Source organism: Panthera tigris, chromosome A2 (genome assembly GCF_018350195.1).
Source record: "Panthera tigris isolate Pti1 chromosome A2, P.tigris_Pti1_mat1.1, whole genome shotgun sequence".
In the NCBI taxonomy this organism is placed as follows: Eukaryota; Metazoa; Chordata; class Mammalia; order Carnivora; family Felidae; genus Panthera; species Panthera tigris.
Window position 1 is genome coordinate 81,119,321 of NC_056661.1, and position 23,661 is coordinate 81,142,981.

General features: G+C 39.4%; 1 protein-coding gene across 1 annotated transcript in view; it reads right to left on the reverse strand.

Annotated features, from left to right (window-relative positions):
* Nucleotides 1-23,661, reverse strand: part of LOC102957892 (gamma-secretase activating protein) — a 90,932-nt gene that overhangs the window by 62,248 nt on the left and 5,023 nt on the right. Inside the window, exons 2-8 of the mRNA XM_042977203.1 lie at nucleotides 17,985-18,061; nucleotides 16,832-16,888; nucleotides 14,571-14,640; nucleotides 14,193-14,246; nucleotides 7,335-7,423; nucleotides 3,220-3,289; nucleotides 1,981-2,030 (exon numbers count right to left, since the gene is read on the reverse strand). Coding sequence (XP_042833137.1) covers nucleotides 1,981-2,030; nucleotides 3,220-3,289; nucleotides 7,335-7,423; nucleotides 14,193-14,246; nucleotides 14,571-14,640; nucleotides 16,832-16,888; nucleotides 17,985-18,061 — 467 coding nt within the window. The remainder of the gene's footprint in view (nucleotides 1-1,980; nucleotides 2,031-3,219; nucleotides 3,290-7,334; nucleotides 7,424-14,192; nucleotides 14,247-14,570; nucleotides 14,641-16,831; nucleotides 16,889-17,984; nucleotides 18,062-23,661) is intronic.

The window sequence follows — 23,661 nt, forward strand, 5'->3', positions numbered from 1 at the left end:
GAAACCATCAAAACCTTAGAGGAGAAAGCAGGAAAAGACCTCTCTGACCTCAGCCGTAGCAATCTCTTACTCGGCACATCCCCAAAGGCAAGGGAATTAAAAGCAAAAATGAATTACTGGGACCTTATGAAGATAAAAAGCTTCTGCACAGAAAAGGAAACAACCAACAAAACTAAAAGGCAACCAACGGAATGGGAAAAGATATTTGCAAATGACATATCAGACAAAGGGCTAGTATCCAAAATCTATAAAGAGCTCACCAAACTCCACACCCGAAAAACAAATAACCCAGTGAAGAAATGGGCAGAAAAATGAATAGACATTTCTCTAAAGAAGACATCCGGATGGCCAACAGGCACATGAAAAGATGCTCAATGTTACTCCTCATCAGGGAAATACAAATCAAAACCACACTCAGATATCACCTCACGCCAGTCAGAGTGGCCAAAATGAACAAATCAGGAGACTATAGATGCTGGAGAGGATGTGGAGAAACGGGAACCCTCTTGCACTGTTGGTGGGAATGCAAATTGGTGCAGCCGCTCTGGAAAACAGTGTGGAGGTTCCTCAGAAAATTAAAAATAGACCTACCCTATGACCCAGCAATAGCACTGCTAGGAATTTACCCAAGGGATACAGGAGTACTGATGCATAGGGGCACTTGTACCCCAATGTTTATAGCAGCACTCTCAACAATAGCCAAATTATGGAAAGAGCCTAAATGTCCATCAACTGATGAATGGATAAAGAAATTGTGGTTTATATACACAATGGGGTACTACATGGCAATGAGAAAGAATGAAATATGGCCTTTTGTAGCAACGTGGATGGAACTGGAGAGTGTGATGCTAAGTGAAATAAGCCATACAGAGAAAGACAGATACCACATGTTTTCACTCTTATGTGGATCCTGAGAAACTTAACGGAAACCCATGGGGGAGGAAGAGGAAAAAAAAAAAAAGAGGTTAGAGTGGGAGAGAGCCAAAGCATAAGAGACTCTTAAAAACTGAGAACAAACTGAGGGTTGATGGGGGTGGGAGGGAGGGGAGGGTGGGTGATGGGTATTGAGGAGGGCACCTTTTGGGATGAGCACTGGGTGTTGTATGGAAAGCAATTTGACAATAAATTTCATATATTGAAAAAATAAATAAATAAAAGATATTTATTTACTCAAAAAAAAAAAAAAGTGGCCATCCATGGGAGAATGATTGAAGTTGCGTACATCCACGCCGGGGACTATTATGTGTTTCTAAAAAGAATGAATTGACATATTCAGGTTGACTTGTAGGCAATGCCACAAAGTTGTAGGAGGAAGGAGTGGTTAATAAACAAACCTCTGGGTGTGTCAGGGGTGGGGATGAGATATATACACGTATGAAGAGCAGCATGAAAGGACACCTAATAGGCTGTAGACAAAAGTTAGAGGAGAAAACACAAGGGAGAAGTAGCATACAAGCAAAAAAAAAAAAAAAAAGAAAAAGAAAAAGAAAAAAGGAAAAAAAAATTTGAACTGTATTATCCCCCAGCATATATGTTATGATCCCATTTATTCTATGTATGCATAAAAATTAGTGGAAAAGGTTACATTCCTAATTAAAAACCTACGGGGATAGCCCTGATATACTAAGTAAAAAGCAAAAACAAAAATGGCAAATTAATAGATTCTCTTTTGGTAAAAACAACTGAATTCCTGCATATGTGTACGTTTGTATGAGCAAGGTAAAGGTGTGGGAAGAGTCACACAGGCTGTCATGAGTTATCTCAGGAGACTGAGATTGGACAGTGAGGTCAAGATAAAGGAGATAATTAACTCCTTCATAGATCTCACATTATTTCACATGTTACAACAGCAAGTCTGTCATCTGAAAGACGTCGAATAAAGAAATGGTCTGTGTCTGTAACATTACTCTACCCTTAACAGTCTAGAAATGTCACTCTGTGGGAAAAAACTGTGAAGCAAGAGAAATTTCAAATATTTACCACTCTACTTCCATCTTCTTGGATGACTTGGATATGAAACTTTTCGATATCTTTAAAAAGATAAACAAAAGAAAGACAGTTTAACCTTTATGAAAATTATGAGCACCTTTTTACACCTAACAGTGGTGAACGTTTATTTATAAAAGCAATGCAGATGAATCAACTGGCTGGAAAAATAGTATTATCACAGAGAGCAATTTCATAATATAAGTGCAAAACAAAACCCACCTTTCTCCAGCCTCTCTCCATAGTCTATTGCAAATCTAGCATTTACTCTGCTCCTCAATGTCAACAATGGATGAGACATTTAACCCTTCTGCTCCCCTGGGTTTCCTCAAATGTTGGCCTCCCCTGCACCATCAGTCTTATTTGGAGCTAACAGGGGTTCCTTTGGCAGGGTTTATCCCCAATTTCCAAATATCATATGAAAATATCATACGAAAATAATGGGGAGAAAACTCATTATACAAGATATTGGGGGGTATTTTTACAGGGATCAGTTTCACAATAAGAGAACTCTCAGCAATTTAGGTAGATTTGTGGATGGTCCCTTTCTCTCAGGAAGCAATCTAGAATTAGCCATACTTAACCTTCTGCCAGACTAGGTACAAAAATGGGAGACAGATAATTGGTCAAGAGCATAGAAAGTGAACATGAACCTAACGCCCCCAGGCCTGTTCTTCCCATTATCAATCAGCAATTTCATTTTATAACATGAAAGATGGCTTACTAGGTAAGATCCACGAGTGGATTTTGTCCCTTCTCTGCTACCCTCCCCATCCAAAGTGAAAAAAACTTCATTAGAGGATGTCCCAATCTTATTTCAGGTAGAATGTGACCAAGTATGTGTCCTCAAATTCTACTATCAAATTCTACTGGCTTCTAATACCTTCCTCCTTCTCCATCCAAGGTGACAGATACCCTGAAGAAGGATGAACTAAAGAAGGTAAAAGTGACCTCCACAACTGGTCTACACTCTACCATGTGACAAACATGGAAATCCATGCATATAGGAGCCCATCATTCCTGGGATGGGAAACAGAGCAGAGCCTAAGGGGACAAGTGGGGCGAAAAGGAAAAGCCCTTCCACAGGAGTGCTAGATCTGAAATGAACATCAAAGGTCAGTTGGACCTTCAGCACTGGTGAGTGAACATCTAGAAGATTCAGTCAAGTCCCATACTTCACTAGGAGATGTGCCCTTCATGAAGTTTGTATATATCATCTAAAGATACACTTACATTTCTCTTCTGAAACCAGTAACAGATGGTTCTCTGGAAGGGGGTGACTTTCCACATGGGGGTAGAGAAACTATAAAAAGGAAATGAACCAAAATCATAAGCAAAGACTATCTTACTTACACAAATATTCCAAAAGTGTTTGATCACTGTACTACTACACAGCCTAGAAGGTACTGGGAACCACCGAATAGTTTACAGACACACATTACAAATGGAAGCAAGGAGGAAAAAGAAACACTTTCAGGAGCTCAGTTTTCCAGAGGGAAATTGATGGCAGGCCAACATAATTCATTTAAACAGTAAGGCTAACGTATAAGCTTATTTCTAGAGATGGTGCTTCCTATTTTGGAACGTGATTCTGAAGCTAATCAGAAACAATATAAACATCAGTACAGAAAGTTCTGTTTTGCAAGCACACAAAAAAGGGGTCAATACATCTGTTGTGCAATTAAATGTAGTATTTAATTTGACAACCAAGTAAATGTAGGCTCTCCTGCAACTTCCAAAGTCCCGCATCCAAAAGACAAAGCACAACGTAACGCGGGACTTTCCAATGCAGAAGAGTGAGTCACGATGTGGCATGTGGTGGAGGATTTGCAAGCCTCAAATAATAGAATGACTGCCGTTGGGAAGAAAAGGCTCCATCCACCCTACTCCTCCTTCTCTATGCTCTCCCATATGGGTCAGCCCACAGGACAAAGCAGCCAGCCAGAAACAGCCTGATGTCATCAGCAGTGATAATGAAGGAAAAGGGGCCCTGGGAGGACTCCAGTGACTTAATTCTTTCATCATCAAAAGGGTGACTATAAATCAGCAGTTTCATTTTGTAACATGAAAAACAGCTTACTAGATAGGATCCACCCGTGAATTTTGTTGTTTCCCTCCACAGTTCAAAGCATTATGAAAGAACATAGCCTTTTTATGTCCTTATTTTATAATCGGCAGCCTTTCTAAAGACTAGGAACATTTTTGACAAAATGTATTACCTGGTGTTCTAACTTTTCATGATGACAAAATGAAAATAGAACTGGCAATTTTTTTTTAAGTTTATTTGTTTACTTTTGAGAGAAAGAGCACAAGCAGAGGAGGGTCAGGGAGAGAGGAAGACACAGAATCTGAAGCAGGCTCCAGGCTCCGAGCTCTCAGCTGAGAGTTCGATGCGGAGATGGAACTCACCAAAGGTGAGATCATGACCTGAGCCGAAGTTGGACACCTAATCAACTGAGCCACCCAGGCACCCCTAGAACTGGCAAAATTTTTTTAATTGTCCATAGTCAAGTTTCCTTTTTAGAATTGAAAAACAGAACATTAACGATACACCATTTTTCATGGCAAATCTTCAAAATTATAAAATAGTACTGTAGAATTCAGCTATGAAAATAATGTAGAACTTACTATGTCCTGATTTGTGAAATTGTGCACCTCAAACAGGAAACTGCCTGTCCTGGGGTTGAGGAGAAGCAAAGCTGAGTGACACCATACAGATAGCGGAAGAGCCAACACTCGGTGCCTCAAAACAAGGAAATATTCCTAGAGAAGATGATTCGGCCTCCCTTGGGACTACAGAGGTGGCCAAGGCGTACTTGCCTAGGGCTGTGACCTGGAGTATGATGCTGACAAGTTCTAAGCCTTTGCCTGGTGTTTGTGCCGCAATCAGTGAGAACATGATTTTAAAAGTTCCATTTAGGTGGTGGTGGTTTTCCTTTCTATTATGAGGCAGCCTTAGAGCAAGGCCTAGAAATGAGAATATAAATAGACTTCAGGGCACCTGGGGGGGCTCAGTCAGTTGAGCGTCTGCCTCTTGATTTCAGCTCAGGTCATGACTTCACAGTCTGAGACTGAGCTCCCGTGTCAGGCTCTGTGCTGGGCACGGAGCCTGCTTGAGATTCTCTCTCTCTCTCTTCCTCTGCCCCTCCCCTGCTTGCATGTGTGCTCATTCTCAAAAATAAAAAGAGACAGACAGACAGGTTTTAGACACAGCTCTATAAAAGCATGCAAGGTTTTTGTTTTCTTGCAGTTTGAGTAGAGGTCTATATAGATTACATCGTATTAGGGAAATATTTATCTTCACAGATATGGAGCTAGACTCTGATTATTAATACTCAGTTGGAAGATATGCACTATAGGTGGATATCTGGAGCCATTTGGAAGATGCAGGTCATGCTGGTAGGCGATTCTCCAAAGGTACCGGGTTGGGATCCAAACCCTAACCACTACTGTCCTGCTCAAGTTTCCCTGTGAAGGAGCTCAAGGCTGCACATACAGACTTGGGGAAATGTACTATCAGAGATCACCATGAATGTTTTGGTAAGGAAAGGGAGACAGATTTCAGGGCAAGACCAAATTCAGTGGACAATGAATGGCATTTCTCTAAAGGGGAGAAGGAGGGAGAAAGGGAGGTGGGGGGGTTGTCCTGGATGGAGGTTTGGAGGATTTTCTCCCTCCAGAAGCATAAGAATGAGGAGCAGGGAGCAGGGCTAGGCACAGAGATGGGTCCTCAAGACAAGTACGAGTTTTACCTCATTTGGGTGGGGACTTCCCCTTTGGCCTATGGATGCAGTCATGCATCATGTACTATTAATTGCTTTTAATTAAGATAAAATTTACATAACAGAAAAATCACCTTTTTAACTGTTTTAAAGTATACAGTTCAGTAGTTGTTAATACATTCACAATGCTGTGCAACTACATACTTATAAAAATCCTTTCCCTCCTGTGCTCTAATTCCCTTTAGCTGCCCTAATCCTTCATTAGTATCTCCATTGCCTACTCAGCCCTGAGTGGACATGCTAAGGAAGCCAAGAACAGACCAAAAAAGGGAAGTGTGGTCTGCCCCATAGTCACCCCTGTACTGATGACAGTGTAAACATAGCAGCTTCCTGACGGAGGAGGAATACAGCCTAGGAGCTGGAAACAGGCAGTGGCCCCCAGTGAAGGACCTGGGGGGGTGGGGATGGGAGAGAGGTCCCTCTCCTGACACATTGCAAGAGGGAGACCCAGTGGCTTGAGGCTGGGAGTAGGCAGGGGTGGGGGGGAGCAACGAGAAGCAGAGAGTTCAGGTTACACGAGGAAGTTATGCTATAGCACTGCATGAACATGTACAGTCCACTGTCATCTGTGGTAGTCAGATCGCATGGAGTCACCACAAACACCGTATACTGAATGCTGAACCATTACTCCTAGGGGACATACAAGGACAGGCTCCTGCCTGGTCACAACATTTTTGTCAACGAATTAATACATAATTTTGTTTCGTGTGTATTCCTGTTTTTATAAAACACATTTAATATATATTGTTGATCCATTAGCATTAAACTCATGGTCAACAGCACTCATGACCTAATGAAGCTAACCTAACCCACATATTCTCTCTATAAAGCATATGGCAGCCTTCTTGAGCTTAGGGACAGTAGCCAGCACTTTAGCACTATGCATGGGGGACATTTGAAAAGTGAAATCACCAACAAAAAGCTCAAAAATGTGAAAATCATGGCGCTAAATAGATCGTAAAAATGACATTCATTTATAGGATAAGAACTCAATCAAGAAGGCAGTGTCTCGTTGTTCAACCTCAGCTGAGTGACAAATTTTTCACCACTTTCCACATGTCTGTAGATAACTGTGACGGCACCAAGAGTATTGACTTTGATGTCACAAATAGATTTTAGTGAGTAGGACAACTCACAAATTCAGAATGTGCTTGTAATGAATGTTGACTAGATCTGGTCCATCCACACTGTACCTACAGTGCTTCTGTACCATTTCATGGAGCTGACAAATTCAGTGATTTAGCCATTTAATCATGTGTACTCTGTCAACTATATGAATACACCAAACAAACTTTTCTTTAAACTTACCTTAAATGTGTGTTGAGAGTATTTTATCATGTAAAAACATTATAAACCATGACATAACAGAGACAGAGGAACTAGGTTTGAGTTTTGATTTCCGTGTTTGCAAAAGGTGAGCTGATAATTCCAACCATACCCATCTACCAGATTGCTTTGAGGACTGAATGTGATAATGGGTGTGAAAACACTTGGTAAGCACCACTGCCTCTAGGTTTCACACCTTCTGATTAGTGAGATGAGTGATAAATGGACATGCTCGCTTACCTGCACCCAAATATAGCTATCCACTGCTTTTAGAACCTTCACATTGTTAACAGGATGGATTTCAACCAACAAAGTTAAACACTTTGATCCTACAAAGGAAAGGAGGCTTTTAGTAAGAAGATGAGAATGTCATTCATGATCTTCTCCATGTACGTCTGAACTTGGAAAATATAAACACGTTACCTGTTGTATTAGCTATTCAACCAGGAAAAGTAATTTTCTTAAAATTTACATTGACAGTTCTTAAAACCCACAACAGATAAAGAAAACCTCATGAAAGAGAAAGCAATACGCATTCATGAACAAGTGAGGAACAAGTTCTTGCCCACTCCTCAGCCACTTGGCACAGCTTCATAGGCCCTCTGAGTTTCTAAGTCTAAGCAAACACAACTCAATTCTCTATCACTCCAATTCTGCAGCCCACTGGCAAATACTGCTTGTGTATGAAAATGTAAAGATCTTTCTGAAGCATGAACATGTTACAGTTGAGAGTGCCTATTAAGAGGACAGGGGCTTGGCTTCCCTTGGGAAAGGTACTGGAACTGCCCTGATAAAGACCCACTTACTTCCTCAGTGTCACATTGTAGCAAATGTCCTAAAAGATAGCAATTAAAAGGGAAGTCCTTGGACACAGGCTACAATGGGATTACCACAGATATCTACATTTAGGCCAAAAGTTCCCCTCCCCTAAGACTAAACCTCAGAGAAGAAGGAGTTGTCTTATATCTGAGTTCTTATAAAGACTTAACTATTCTCTGATGCTTTTTCAATGACTTTATTTTGAAAAATAATATACAACTTGGAGACAGCACAGCAACCTGGAATTGAATCAGTGCCAGTTTTCACTATTTAAGTAACTAACCTGATAGCATTGCTTAGGAAAAACAACAACAACAAAAACAAAAAAAAACAAACAAAAAAAACACCCAAAACCCAAAAAGTCTTAGGTAGGGCGCCTGGGTGGCTCAGTTGGCTAGGTTAAGTGTCTGACTCTTGATTTCGGTTCAGGTCATGACCTCACGGTTCCTGGGGATCAAGCCCCGTGATGGGCTCTGCACTGACAGCCCAGGGCCTGCTTGGGATTTTCTCTCACCCTCTCTCTCTCTGCCCCTCTCCCACTCCCGCTCTTTCTCTCTCAAAAATAAATAAGTAAACATTTTTATTTTAAGGGAAAGAATGTAAAACAATTCCTGGGATATGGCCTCACAATTGCAAGGACTGGATATCTCTATAAACATGCTTTTTAAAGATTACTGAGAAAGCAAGACAGTGAGTTATTATGTGGGATCTGAAATATACAAGGACAGAACAAATGAAAATCAAATACTGTTTGGTCAATGGTACTTACAGCTTGGGATAAAAATTCCAGTGACACTGCGGCACCTGGGTGGCTTAGTCGGTTGGGCATCCGACTGCGGCTCAGGTCATGATCTCATGGCTTGTGGGTTCGAACCCCACATTGGGCTCTGTGCAGCACAGAGCCTGAAGCCTGCTTCAGATTCTGTGTCTCCCTCTCTCTCTGCCTCTCCCCTGCTCGCACTCTCTCACTCAAGAATAAATAAATATATAAAAAACAAAACAAACAAAAATCCCAGTGAGACGATCATACACCAGTTCGAAAGAACTATACTTCTTTTTTTTTTTTTAATTTTTTTTAACGTTTATTTATTTTTGAGACAGAGAGAGACAGAGCATGAGCAGGGGAGGGTCAGAGAGAGAGGGAGACACAGAATCTGAAACGGGCTCCAGGCTCTGAGCTGTCAGCACAGAGCCCGACGCGGGGCTCGAACTCACGAACCATGAGATCATGACCTGAGCCGAAGTCGGCGGCTTAACCGACTGAGCCACCCAGGTGCACCGAAAGAACTATACTTCTAATAACTGGGACAGAGGTAAAGCTCAGGAGCTTTGGGAATCTGCTTGATCACTCAAAAAGAAAAAGAAAAAGGGGGTTCTAGGAATAAGAAAAACATTGGTGCCAACGATACTTAAGAAAAATAGAAATGTTTTGTGAAATGTGACAATGAGAAAAAAACTATTTTCCTTATTATTTTATACGAAGTATGTATAACTAAGTAAATAAAGTAGTATAAGTTGACATTTGGCTATTTTATCTCTTGTCCTAAAAGTCTATATATTCCAATTTGGGGAACAAAAAAACCCCACCTTTTAAGGGGACATGTAGAGGATCCTACTCATTGCAAAAGTAAAGAATCACCTCACATTTGGATTTTTTGGCAGTGAATTTGATAACCAGCTATCAGCTAAATTCACTTGATTTTAAAATGGGAGGATTTTCAAGGACAGAAACTATCTTCCTACACGAATCTTTCCCTTCTTTAGGGCAGCCCAGACACTTAACTAATATAATCAGCATAATCATAAGAGTAATCGTGGAAAAGGAATTTCTCTCAATAACATACCATGTGCTTTCATGGTGTGATATGATGCACTCTGGATCAGGATTCTAGAGACATCAGCTCTAGTGTCAACTAGAAAGGATGAAGCTTTCAAGGCTTTAGTGCCTTGGTATTAAAAAAAAAAAAAAAACTACAGAATCAGATCATTTCCACAATCACTTTCAGTCATGAAATCCCATGATTCCATGAAGTACTTACAGTTGTCTTAAGAAGTTAGAGAATACCGATCTCAGGGGAGACTGGGAGGGCATCACTGAAGGGCAAGATGGATCCAGGCAGGATGTAGATATCACAGAAAGTAGAGACAGCAAGATCAAAAGTGACAACTTGGATGGACCTTGAGGGCGTTGTGTTAAGTGAAATCAGTCAGAAAAAGACACTGTATGGTATCTGTTATGTGTGGACTCTTGGAAAGAGAGAAAAAGAAACATGCGCATAGATACAGAGAACAAATTAGCAGTTACAAGAGGTGGGGGGTTGGGGTGGAGAATGGGAGAAATAAGTGAACTGTTCTGTCTTTTTAGCTTAAATAAATTGAACAAAAATTGAAAAAAAAATAAAAGCATAGGGATAGGCATGGCATGGGGAGGATAGAGTGGGCAAAAGAACCTGGTGAAGACACATGCTGTGAAAATTCTAGTATTTTTAAAGATGTGATCATTTAACTTCACTAGAGGTGCACCAAACTTTAAAGACTGACAAGGTTGGTAAAGGCCAGTAGGGCATGGTTCTGAAGCAGCTCTGGTTACTGGAGCTCTTGAACCAAAGCACAGCTCCAGGGAACATCCACAGCACTCAACTATCTATAATGACGCAGGGGACCCCAGGAGAGTCTCAGTGGCCAACACATGTGGACACCCCAATAGCTGCCCAGGGGGAATCTACTGTGCCTTGGGGCAAATGCAATTCCACAGGGGAGGGTGAAGGGGGGAGCCAGGCCCTTTAATTCTTTTCTTTCCCTAAATCTTTTTTATTTATTATTTTTTTAATGTTTGTTTATTTTTGAGAGAGACACACACACAGTGTGAGTGGGGAAGGGGCAGAGAAAGAGAAAGAGAGAAAGAGAGAGACAGAATCCGAAGCAGGCTCCAGGCTCTGAGCTGATGGAACAAAGCCCGATGCGGGGCTCAAACCCATGAACGGTGAGATCATGACCTGAGCCAAAGTCAGAAGCTCAACCACCTGAGCCACTCAGGCTCCCTATCTTCTTCTTCTTCTTCTTCTTTTTTTTTTTTCAAGTAAGCTTGACCCAACATGGGCCTTGAATTCATGACCCTGAGATCAGAAGTCACATGTTCTACTGACTGCCAGGCATCTCTTTTTTCCCTCTTTTCCAAACAAAACATTAACTCTGCCATGGCCACAGCCAACAAGAGAAGCACTATTGATAAAAACTGTGCTGTAAAATATGTGGACCAAAGAACCCTGTATTGTTCATAGGAAAGATGTGACAGTTTGTCTCACTTACAATGGAAAAAATCCCATAAGCAACAGAGTGTTAAACAACACCTCCAGGCAAACCACATTTTATAATTGAATGGCTTATCAGGTCATTCATGGACAAATAAAATAAGGCTTTCCAAAATAACTGTTCAAAGGGCAAAACATTATAATAGATTCTACAGTGCTTTCTGGTTACATCATTTCCAAACTCTTAACTGAACGAAGATCTCATAAGGGTCTCCATGATCTGTCTGTACTTTGGCCCCGTTTTCCTCTGGCCTTAGTTCCTAATGATTTGCCCCTTTTCATTCAGCCTCACTGACCTCACTATCCTTTTTTTTTTTTTTCTCCCCTTTTAACCTCCTCACTGTCCTTGATCAGCAAATCCATCAAGTACACTCTGGCCTCAGGACCTTTGTGCTGGCTGTGGTCACAGCCAGAAGTGTGCTTTCCCCACAGCCATGTGCTTGCTCCCTCCCTTCTTTCAGATCTCCGCTTAAATACTCATCTAATAGTATTTCCTAGCATCATCCCTCAAATAAACTAATTTCATTCAAATACTTGCCTCAGACTCTACTTTGGGGGGAAAACCCAAACCAAGACAAGAAATAATTTCCGGGGCCAGGATCACTTTAGCCCTGAGGGCTGGCGTGAGGGAGTGGGCAGCATGAAACAGGAAGAAGAGTCTACCACTGTAAGGAACCCAATCCAATTTGTGACCACTGTGGGATTTGAGCTGCATGCAGCGTGCCCTCAGAATAATCCACTTAAGGGATGGAAAGAAGAGTATTTATCCTTCAGCTCCTTGGCCCCTGGTTGGTCATGGCTTATGCTACTGGGAATCCTTTCCAGCCATGCTTCCAGGTGGCACACATGTAGGTAGCAAACAGAATTTCCCAAGGGCTCTGGGCACAAAGCAAGAAGCAGGTAGAGCAGCAGAGTTAAGGCACTGTCTGTCGAATTACTTTTGCGGGGAGCTGGTTCTTACCATGGCAGCTGGCATGAAAGGTGAGCTGAGAAGATATAAAGCATGAGGTAGCCAATACAATAACTAACAACGTTCATTTTAGTATTTTTAAAGATGCAATCAGATGATCTCACCAGAAGTGCACCAAACTTCAAGAGTAAGCGTATCTGAATAGGATTTAATTTAATAAAATTTACAGTAAAGTTGGTCTGAAAGTGCATTTTGTAATGTACATAATCGCCACTGTTCTGCATGACAATCAAGCACAGATGGTAAACATCAAGTGAAGAATATAGGTTCTACTGGTTTACCAGCATAATAAAGAATTCCAGAGGCAAATAGGAATAGGGGCCAAAAAGAACAGGGAGGCACAGGGAGCTAATCGAAGGATGTGTAGAGATGCCCAGGCTTGTGATTGGGAGAAGCACAAGAGAGGAGGCCTTTCTCTTCTTAAGTAAAGGAGATTGAGGTCATATGCCCTTGTTTTAGGGTCAGGACACCAATGTCTTAGATCCTATTTCACTTAAACTAGTCCAGTTCCATCAGTTCTGAAGTGAGCATTGCACTTCATTCTAAGAGGAGCAGAGGATGTGAAGAGGGGGACATGGCACTCAAGAGGGAAGGTGGCTGCTGTGGTTCTCCGTGTAACACGGCAGGAGGGAAGGCAAGGATGGTATAGATCATCAGATAGATGATGAGGTTTCCAGGTGAGCCTCCTGCCCAGCAGCATCTCCCATAATCTCTCTGCCAAGGTCCCTGAGAAGATCCCATCCAGACTTGACTCTGCTTCCCTTGACCCTCTAAGCTGACTCTGTGGGAACCCAGGACTGCCTCATAAGCCCCACGGGGAAGGAAGGTGCAAGAAGTTTTTCCATCACATACAACCACAGAAGAACACATCTGAGTGGGAACTATGCTAACAAAAGGAGCTTAAGCCCCAAATAAACACAACAGATGGGAAGCGCTGCAGGATGGGAATAGTAAGGGACTGAAATGAGAACTTGACCAGAGATTGAAAAATGGTGGTAGTCCATGGGCTACATCAGCCACAGGTGGTTATCACTGCCTGAGCAGAATTTTTAAAAAAATATTTGAGCCAAAATTTAAAATAAAATTTTAGGGGCACCTGGGTGGCTCAGTCAGTTAAATGTTCAACTTTGGCTCAGGTCATGATCTCGCGGTTCATGAATTGGAGCCCTGCGTCTGGCTCTGTGCTGACAGCTCAGAGCCTGAAGCCTGCTTCAGGTTCTGTGTCTCCCTCTCTCTCTGCCCCTCCCCTGCTCATGCTCTGTCTCTCAAACATGAATAAACGTTAAAATTTTTTTGATTAAATTAAAATTTTACATAAAGGTCCATACTTCTCTTGATAAATTGAAAAGCTGCTCCCACAGGGATTACTGCCGTCTTTGAAGATGAGACCCGTGCCCCAGGGGGCACTCCACCCACCATTAGTCTCTATAGCTCACCCTGGCAATTGCCACACCTCTCTTGCATAACATTGCGTTCTCAGCATCAAACACAGTGCCTGACCCACTGCAGGCACTTCTTTGTTGAGTTCTGGACAGATGGATGACACATAATGTTAAAAAGAAGGGGGGAGTATCACATAGATAATAAACTACAAAGTGACCTTGGCAAATGGGAATTTTTATTTAGAATTGGTGGACTACTCATAGTGTATTATGTACTGCTCAATAGTTCACCAGATGTTAAGAACAAAAATGCATTCTTGAAGGAATATCAACCCTTTAAAAGCCCAGCCATTTACACCAGCTTCTGAACCATAGCATTCTAGTGTGTCCTCAGTGTTTATTTAGTCTGCAGGTACTAAATGCCTTTTTAATACTTCTACTATTCACTGTTACATTATTTTCTGTACTTTCTTGTTCTCTTGAAAAAAGTAAAAAAAAAACATTTTCATGACCTTTGCCTTTTCATTCTGAGATAAAGCTATTTGTAAAGATGTTTGAAATTTGACTTAGTTAATAAATCTTCATCTTTCAATAGACACTAAAAACTATGTCATACCTGGTTGAAGCTCATTCTTTCTTCCTTCTTTAGTAGAATGAACTAAACTCGCAGCTAATGGAAAAAGAAAAAAATAATCCATTAGCAAGTGATCCATGCAGTGGCTGGTTAAAGTTTACCATTTTAGACCTGAAATAAGTGAAGGCTCAAAAAATCTGTCAGTGGATGATAAAGGTAATGCAGAATGAAGTCTTTTTTTTTCTTTTTTTTTGTAGGTGGATTCCACAGATTTTTTATATCAAAATTAATCTCCCAGTAGCATCTCCTCCCAGAAAATCATTGTTATAGAATAGTCAAATATAGCAAAAGTCCAATACTTTGAAACTCAACAAATGTAGTTTAGTTCTTGACATGTAGCAATAAAAGAGTCCAACTTACCCAGCAAAGTTCTATCACTATTGACAGAACAGCTGACAACGTGCAAGTCTTTTTCAAATGTATAGAGATGCTGTTAAAACAAAATTATTTTTTAATTTGGAGTTTTGTGTTAAATAACAATTATAGCAATTATAATAACAATTATAAATTCCCATTTAGCTCTGAAACAGGTATCATGGTGGCAAGACCTTTTATTAAAGAACCATCAGTGAACCAGTTTATCCATACTGAGAAGCTTCAGATTATTTTTTTTTAACTTTTTATTTATTTTTGAGAGACAGAGAGGGACAGAGTGAGAGAGGGGGAAAGGTAGGGAGGGAGAGAGACACAGAATCCCAGGCAGGCTCTAGGCTCTGAGCTGTCAGCACAGAGCCTGATGCAGGGCTCAAACTCACAGACCGCGAGATCATGACCTGAGACAAAGTCGGACGCTTAACTGACTGAGCCACCCAGGTGCCCCTCAGATTATTTTTTAAGAAAAAGTCTGCAATCATAGACCAGAGTTGGCACTGAAGCTTAACCATGAGGCAACATGGCCAAGTGGTTAAGAGTTTAAACCTTGGAGCCAGGTTAAACACAGGATCAAATTCTGACTGTGCCACTTACTAGCTGTGTGACTTTGGACAATCTCTATCAGTAAAATAAAAATCATAATACCTATTTCATGAAATCCTTAGAAGGATCAAGTGAGATGATCCATTCAAAGCACTTATTATAATGTCTGCCACCCATAATAAGCATTCAGATATCAGCTCTTATAATTATTGAGACAAGTAAAGTTTTAACCAAATTGCCTAACTATGATATCATTAACTATGGCTAAGACACAATCTCAAGAGCATCTCCTCTAAGACTCTCATATTCAGAGCCTTGGCAAAGTAATCTTCTGTTTTTATTTAATCTTTATTTTTTAAAAAATTTTCTTGCTGTTTGAACAAGCAAGATTCCATTTCCTTATTAAATATTAAAGAAAATGAAAATGGTCATACAGGAGGAGGATATGACATGCAGATTTAGGAAATAAAGACAATTGTAGTTATATTAGGCAAACTCTCTTACAATACACTGAGAAGGTAAGAAAAGATCAAGAGTCTTAGACCTCAGGAGAGAACAGGCTAAGAGAAACAACACATGGCAGGAGTACTAGGAAAGTAATTAGTACCTATAGATACAAAAAGTACCAAGAATACACTAAAATCCTATGGCCAGAAGTTGAAAAATGCTGAGAAGTCACTAAACGCTTGATTAGAAAAAGTGGACTTTGAGTGAATAAGAAGGCTCTCAATTCATTTCAGACATTTTGGTCTCTTTTGAGTCTTGCTCTGAGGGATTCTAAGTTATAAGTAAGAAGAATTATGGTTGTACACACTTAATTTTTAGTGTTTTACCTTTTTAATTATAAAATAACACGAGTATAGTCTCAGTGTTTAAAACACACAGACACCATCAAATAAAAAGTCAAAGCTCCCTGCTATGCTCACCCAGTACGAACTACCTTCCAAAAGGAAACATGTTTTTATTTACTCGCTAGGCTTGCAGATCTTTTTAAATGAATATATGTTTATGCATATGTATTCATACTTTCTTGAAAGTTTTTTTTAAACATAAATGAAATGTATTATTCTGGCAATTTGCTTTTTTCAGGTAATAGTATGTTTAGAGAACCTTCTGTGCCAGGGTACATTTCTAGACTTCCTGGTCCCTTAATATTTGTAAGTTGCTTTTACATAGGCACAAAGGGACCCCATTGTATTTACACTGAGAGTTAGGTAAGCCTGTCACGTCAACCATTGCTCTAGGTGGGTGGTTTGGGGAAAAATTAAGAAAAGGAGGCTGCGTTCTATACCTGGATGTTTAAGAAGTAAGAGAAGTGAAGGTTAAGGAGAAGAACACAGAGCCAGAGGTCAATATGAGATCCTAAACTTGTGAGAGCACACACACAAATCTCAGGAAGGCATTGGACTTCCTACATTCCTATGGAATATTGGATAATTGATTTGAGCCAATTTTGCTTAAATCTCAAAGGACTAAGAAACCTCAGGTAATGTTTTGGTCCAGGAGTTCTTGCACTTCATTCATTCATTCATTCATTCATTTCTCAAGATAATGGTCCAAGAGATGGTAAAAGGGAGGAGGCAAAAAAATTTTTTTAGAAAATGAAATGAGAATATGTATCTAGAAAAAGGAGGCAGAAGGAAGTAAAAATCTCTAAAAACAATAAAGTAACTAATGAGTTATCTATGAATTATAGTAATTTTTACCTCATTTTGTCTGGTCTGGCAGTCATATAATCCAAAGAAGACATTTCCCTTATTGTCCTTAAAAAAATTAACCAGATATTTATTATATACCATTGTTCAGGAAGTTAGGATGTTGTTAGTCTTAAACCTGCAATAATTCAATCAATATTAGCAATTAGCACTCTAAAGGTAGCATGTCAGAAAGGGACCAAACCTGTTTCAACTAGTAATAGGGGCTCAAAGAGTGAAATGAATGAACAGTGTACAGTTTGGTGAGTCTGGGGGACCCAGACTGGGGGGACCCTGGCTAGTAGGACAGAGCATAGTAAAGGAGTGAATCTTTTTATACTTCCTTTTATTTAATATAATATATATGATAGAGATTGGGAGTGGCTAAAACAAGTCTATGATATTCCTATAAATAAAACTTTTTGAATCATACAGTTTCCTTAAATGCAGCATACTTATAGACATGACTTAAAATAACTATTTTTTTTTAAAGATTTTATTTTTAAGTAGTCTCTACACCCAACATGGGGCTCGAATTCACAACCCTGAGATCAAGAGTTGCATGCTACACTGACTGGGTCAGTCAGGTGCCCCAACTTAAAATAACTTTTAAGCAAATAAAAAAAAATAAAACAAAAAGCAAGCAAACAAAAAAACAGTAATACATCTATGCAAAGCAAACTGGCCACTAAAATTATTCTTTCGTGTTTCCCTACTATAGTAATCAGTAAAGTTAAATTTTCATTCCTGATAACACTGAACATTGAAAAAATGTTAAATAATGCCTCAAAACAGATGATACCTAAACAGATTATGTAATCATATTTAATATGTTTCAAAGATCAAAACTTTACATATTAATTAGGTTTAAACGTCTTTCACTTAGCATTTGTTCCTCTGAAGAATGGAACTTCATTTATTCAAAAAATTTGAGTGCTGGGTCAGATATTGTGTGTAATTTTTGTTTAAAAAAATATTTCCTAAGACTCAATTTCAATTAGTTTGTTGAATCTCATAAAATAAAAGTCATGTTAAAAGTTAAATGCCAGCACTTATTCTTACCCCTCAGTAAGATATAGCATAAAATTCTGTGAAAAAACATAAATGGTTAAAATAGTAAATTATATGTCATGCATATCATACCACAATAAAAAAGCATACATACCTTATAGGTATAAATAACATTTCCATTTCTTTCAACATTTAGTATACGTAAGCTCTCATAATTATTTTCTAAAACACCTAAAATGATAATAGCAGCAAGTTAATATTTAACAGGGAATGTTTAAAAACATATCTAACAAATATTAGTGAAAAGCCAAATACAAAAGAGTACATACTGATGATTCTGTTATATAGAGTTTAAAAATAGGCAAAACTAATCTACTTAGTGACCTTTAGGGAAGAGGAAAGATCTAGTGATTGGGAGGTATCTCAAGGGAGCCTTCTGAGGTGCTGGTAATGCAGTATGTGTTGGGTATACTGATATACTCGCTTAGCAATAACTCACTGAGCTGTACACTCTTAACCTAAATACTTTTCTGTATGTTATACTTCAATACATTTTAAGTAGCTATTAGTTTGTGCTTTATGTATTTTGAAACTATGTTACTAGAGGTATAAAAATTTGGTGCTGTTATAGCTTCCTGGTGGATTAACATTTAGGAACTCAGCAGAGTTATCAGATGAAAGCAACAAGATAAAAAGCAAGTAATAGTCAAGTCTTTTCTCACTGGCTATGATAGTATAAGGAAGAGTCTATACCAGAGAAAGCATCAACTTCTCAGTTTATTTTCTCCCATGGAATGACATGTGGTGGAGGGTCAGGTAGATCAATAGAGAGGTGGGGAATCTCTCACTGCTGAAGGAGACCTCAACAAAAGGCTCCGGCAGTGTTGTGAACCCCAGGGTTCTCAGGGCAGAGAGAGGGAGAAGAGCTAACATGGACAAGTACTGAGTCAGTGTGGAGAAAGAGTATCTTCAAGGTTCCCCTCCTTTTCCTGGGGTGGTTTCAGCACAGGTACCTAAAGAAGGTCTGTGTTGATAGCTCCTGATAAAGAGGCCTCTGAATGAAGGCACCCCAGCTGAGAACGCAGCTATGGATAAGATGATGGCCACCCAGAGGGGGCCTGAGTCGATTGCAACTCCCTTGGAGAACTGCAGTGCACTGGCTATGCACCAAGTCTGGTTGGGGGGCGGGGGCAGCTTTCCCCCCATGAGGGCTGCCAGGTAAAACTTCTTTATTTATTTGGGGGGGGGGGCAGGGTGAGAAACACACAGAGAGAGAGAGAGAGATAGAGGGAGAGAGGGAGAGAGGGAGAGAGGGTGAGAGGGAGAGAGGGAGAGAGGGAGAGAGGGAGAGAGGGAGAGAGGGAGAGAGAGAGAGAGAGAAAAAGAGAGAGAGAGAGAATTCCAAGCAGGCTCTGTGCTATCAGCACACAGCCCGATGCTGAAATCCAGAACTGGATGCTTAACCAACGGAGCCACCCAGGCATCCCTAAGCTTTTGCAATTGCATACGGTTGTGCCTGAAAAATCACACATAGCTTTTTAACCAGGAGCTGGACTAGTTAATCCCTTTTTTCACCATAAAATGCCCTTTTTCATGAATACATTCTTTTTGCTTTTAAAGTTTACTTTGATTACAGTATAGCAACGTCAGCTGTCTTCTGATTAGTGCTTACATAACATTTTTTATCCTTTTATTATGAATCTTCCTGTGTCCTTACACCTAAGATATGTCTTACAAGCAACATCCTTTAGAGTATGTGGTCCATTTACATTTAATCACTGATATATTGGGTTTGTATCAACGATATTACTATTTATTTTCTATACGACTCAATTGTTTTTTCTTGCCTTCTTCTGGATTAATCAAAAGACTTATTTAATTCTCCTACTTATTAATTTGTTATACAATCTTTTAGTATTACTACTTATCCTAAAGATTACAATACTAGTCCTTAACTAATTATGTTTTCATATTACGGGATGGCAAAAAATGTGAAGCAAGTGAAATGTCATACACTGCTAACAGGAATATATATTGGAAAACTGGCAGTAGCTATTAAAGCCGAACATACATGGCTCAGCAACTGTACTTGTACATATATCGCAATGGAAATATACACTTATTTCAGCAAATGACACATGTAATTTCTATAGCACTATGGTTCATAATAGCCCAAGCTGGAAACCCAAAATATCCATCAGGCAAAGAATGAATAAATTGTAGGATACCCAAACAATGGCCTATTGTACAATAGTCATAATAACTTGTTATGATGTACAACATAAATAACTGAGCAAAAGAAGCCAAGATCCTGCCCCCTCCCAAGAAAGATTCAAACTATATGATTTAATTTATACACAAGTTTCGAAAACAGGCAAAATGAACGTACGGTGCTAGTTGAGTGATTGCTGGAAAGGGGTATGTGAGACCTTTGTGGTTCTATTAATGTTCTCTTTCCTGCTCTGAGTGCTAGTTACAAGGGTCTGTTTCATTTTGTGAATATTAACTGAGCTGTACACTTATGATCTGTGTACCTTTCTGCATGAAAGCCATATTTTGATGAAAGATAGAAAGGTCCTTTATACAAAACATTTAACTTGTAACTTAACTGACCATCATATTTTGGTCAAAATTTTAGTATATTCCTCTCAATTCTACAATTAAGGGATTAAAATTTTTTTAATGTTTATTTATTTTTTTGAGAGAGAGAGAGAGACAGGGTGTGAGCAGGGGAGGGCAGAGAGAGAGAGAGAGGCAAATCCAAAGCAGGCTCCAGGCTCTGAGCTGTCAGTACAGAGCCTAAATGAACTGTGAGATCATGACCTGAGCCGAAGGAGGACACTTAACCGACTGAGCCACCCAGGTGCCCCTACAATTAAGGGATTTAAACATTAGTAGATACAGCTTTGATAATTATCATTAATTGGAGAGAAATACATATTTCCCTAATTTCCACAAAATCGCTTCAACTTGACTCATTTTCCCCACACATGAATAGTGTTTTAGATGTTAAATTATGTTGATCATGACAAGTTTCAATATTCAGACAAGACATATGACAAATATTCTCCAACTCAGAGCAAATTTCAGGTTGTATTCCTGATTTAAAAAGAAAAACAAAACAAAACAGGATAACTGGTGACCTGGAGCCCTGTACTGGAACTGGAGGTGGGAAACATTTCAAAAGACAAAGAGCAGGTTTTGTAGAAAATGTGGGAATCATCCTGGCATCTCTCTTCCCCATCCCTCACAGGAAGAAGCTGCCTGGATCTTCTAAGAGCAAGGTAAAGGCAGGGGGCGAAGTGCTGTTTTTGTTTTAACGTGGGCACATCCATTTTTCAATGTATAATGAGCTATCAGACTCACTTCCCACTGATTTAAAAATAAGGATAATCACCTAGTCTTCTTAGGAGAATAGTATGATTCAATAGCTCGCCGATAAATAGCACTTTACAATTTACTGAGTTATTTTTAGCTCAGCCACACTGTGTCAGCTTTTACAGGCTCACTGTACTAATGAAACATTTGAATTTCAATGAGGTTCAGATACTTGGCCAATATATCAAAAAAGTGGCACAGACTAATCTCAAACTCAGAAAAAAGGTAAACAGAATAAACTAAGTTTCCTGTATCATGCTTACAATAGGCAAATGGATAATTACCAAAAAAATCCTTTAAGGTAGATTTTGTAGACATCTAAAGAGAATTTCAGGGAGTTTTTTTTTTTCATCCTGCACATGACTCAAAACTTCTGGAATGTAATGTGTCAATATTTTGAGAAGTACTTTTTTTCTTTCAAGATTATAAGGATGCTGGGAGAGACCCTCTCCAAAGTACACTTAAAAGGTTTCAGCTAAGATAAGAAACTCCTTTACAAGAAATCTCGCTAAGAAAATTCAATTTACTTACAAAAGCACATCTATTTCCAAAACACTAAACAATTTTTAAAAATCCCCATACAGATTACAACAAATGATATATGCTTGTTCCATTAAATTGGTGGTTCTCAACTCTGGCTTTGGGTTAGAATGATTAGGGGAGCTTTTATTTTTTTATTAAAAATAATTTTTTAAATGTTTATTTATTTTTGAGTGACAGAAAGACAGAGCATGAGCACGGGAAGGGCAGAGAGAGAGAGAAAGACAAAGAATCTGAGCTGTCAGCACAGAGCCTGACGTAGAGCCCGAACCCAACGACCACGAAATCATGATCTGGGCTGAAGTCAGACGCTTAACCAACTGAGCCACCCAGGTGCCCCTGATTAGGGGAGCTTTTAAAAGAACATGGATGCCCAAGCCCTACCCGAACTATCCTGACTTTATTGGGCTGGTGAGGAGCCCAGTCTCTGGTGTGTGTGTGTTTAAACTCCCCATCTGATTCTAATGTGCAGCCAGGGTTGAGAATCACTGAATCACATATTTGTATTATATATTAAACAATATTCATTAAATAACATAACTAGGACCAACTTATAATGTAGTCATGATAGAGTTGAAAAATAATAAAAATAATGCCTTTGTGGATCTGTTACGTAGTAATAACTGCAGTCTTAAAATAATCCTGTAGTTAATAAGTTCATGGTTCTCATCTCAAAAACATCTGAATTAGACAAATTTGGCAATGTTGGAAATCCAGACACCAGTGTCTCACCACACACTATTAACCCATCCTCCCCGGATTAGTTGCTCATGGTTTAGACACACCCTTTTAAAAAAGAAGTAGTCAATAGCCTCTTTGCTTATTCATTCTGACTCTTCTCCCAGTAGTTCATCACTGGAAAGTCCAGAAGAGGAAGTTTAGCAATTCAAATGAGGAAATGTGGTTTAATTTTACAGTTCAATGTCCTCAGAGCTCATGAAGCAAAAATGTAGATACTTGCATAAGTGAACCTACTGAAGAAAAGGAGAGTACCTCCACACTAAAAGGTGTTGGCAAGGCACAGTTCACGTGAAATCAAAGCTGGTTTGTCAGATACTCTCATGCGTTGCAAGCTCTTCTTTGCCAAACACAAGTGATTTCCTTTTATAGGAAGATGTTTGCCAGATGTGTAAATTTTGTTCCCAGCTGCATTCAGACAAAAATCAGATGAAAGTATTTGTCTTCCAACGAGGGGTCTCACAGTGTTACACAAAAATTTGAATTGCTCCTATATAGATCAGGAGGTGCTAAGATAGGATTATACCTACAACACGTGTATGCTGTAAATAATTCATATAAGTATTTGTCTCAACGTGCCGAGATATTATAATTCCTAAACTTATAAAGTAAACATCATTATGTGGTTTATACCCATATTCTGAATGAAATGAAAAAGAAAAAAAAAGGATGGGGTGCTTTAGTTAAGAAGCAATAAGAAAAGTATGACAATTAGAAAAGGAGGCTAGGAAGGTAGGGGAAGGAAAAGCGAAAAGGATAGTATCAATACTGGCGTGCAGCGCTGGTGGTATAGTGGTGAGCACAGCTGCCTTCCAAGAGAATACTGGAACAATAAAAAAAAAACAATGTGGCTAAGCCAGACCTCTGGCCCCCAAATCTGTCTGGGGGTATATAGGAGGCAACAAAAAGACATTACTCTTGAATCAGTCATCTGGTAAAATATATCACTTCTCTGGTAAAGATGAATGATTACAGTATTTGAAAGATGAATCAATCTGTGTATCAGATCTAAGAATATCAAAGAAGGCAAGAATATATACGCAAAGAAGCCTACATTCTTTCTGGTCTTAAATATAGATGACATTTAAACCTTCAGAAATATGCATACCATATACACTTTCTTAGTTTCTTGAAAGTGATACATGGCAAGAGGGGATTAAGCATTGGATAAAAAA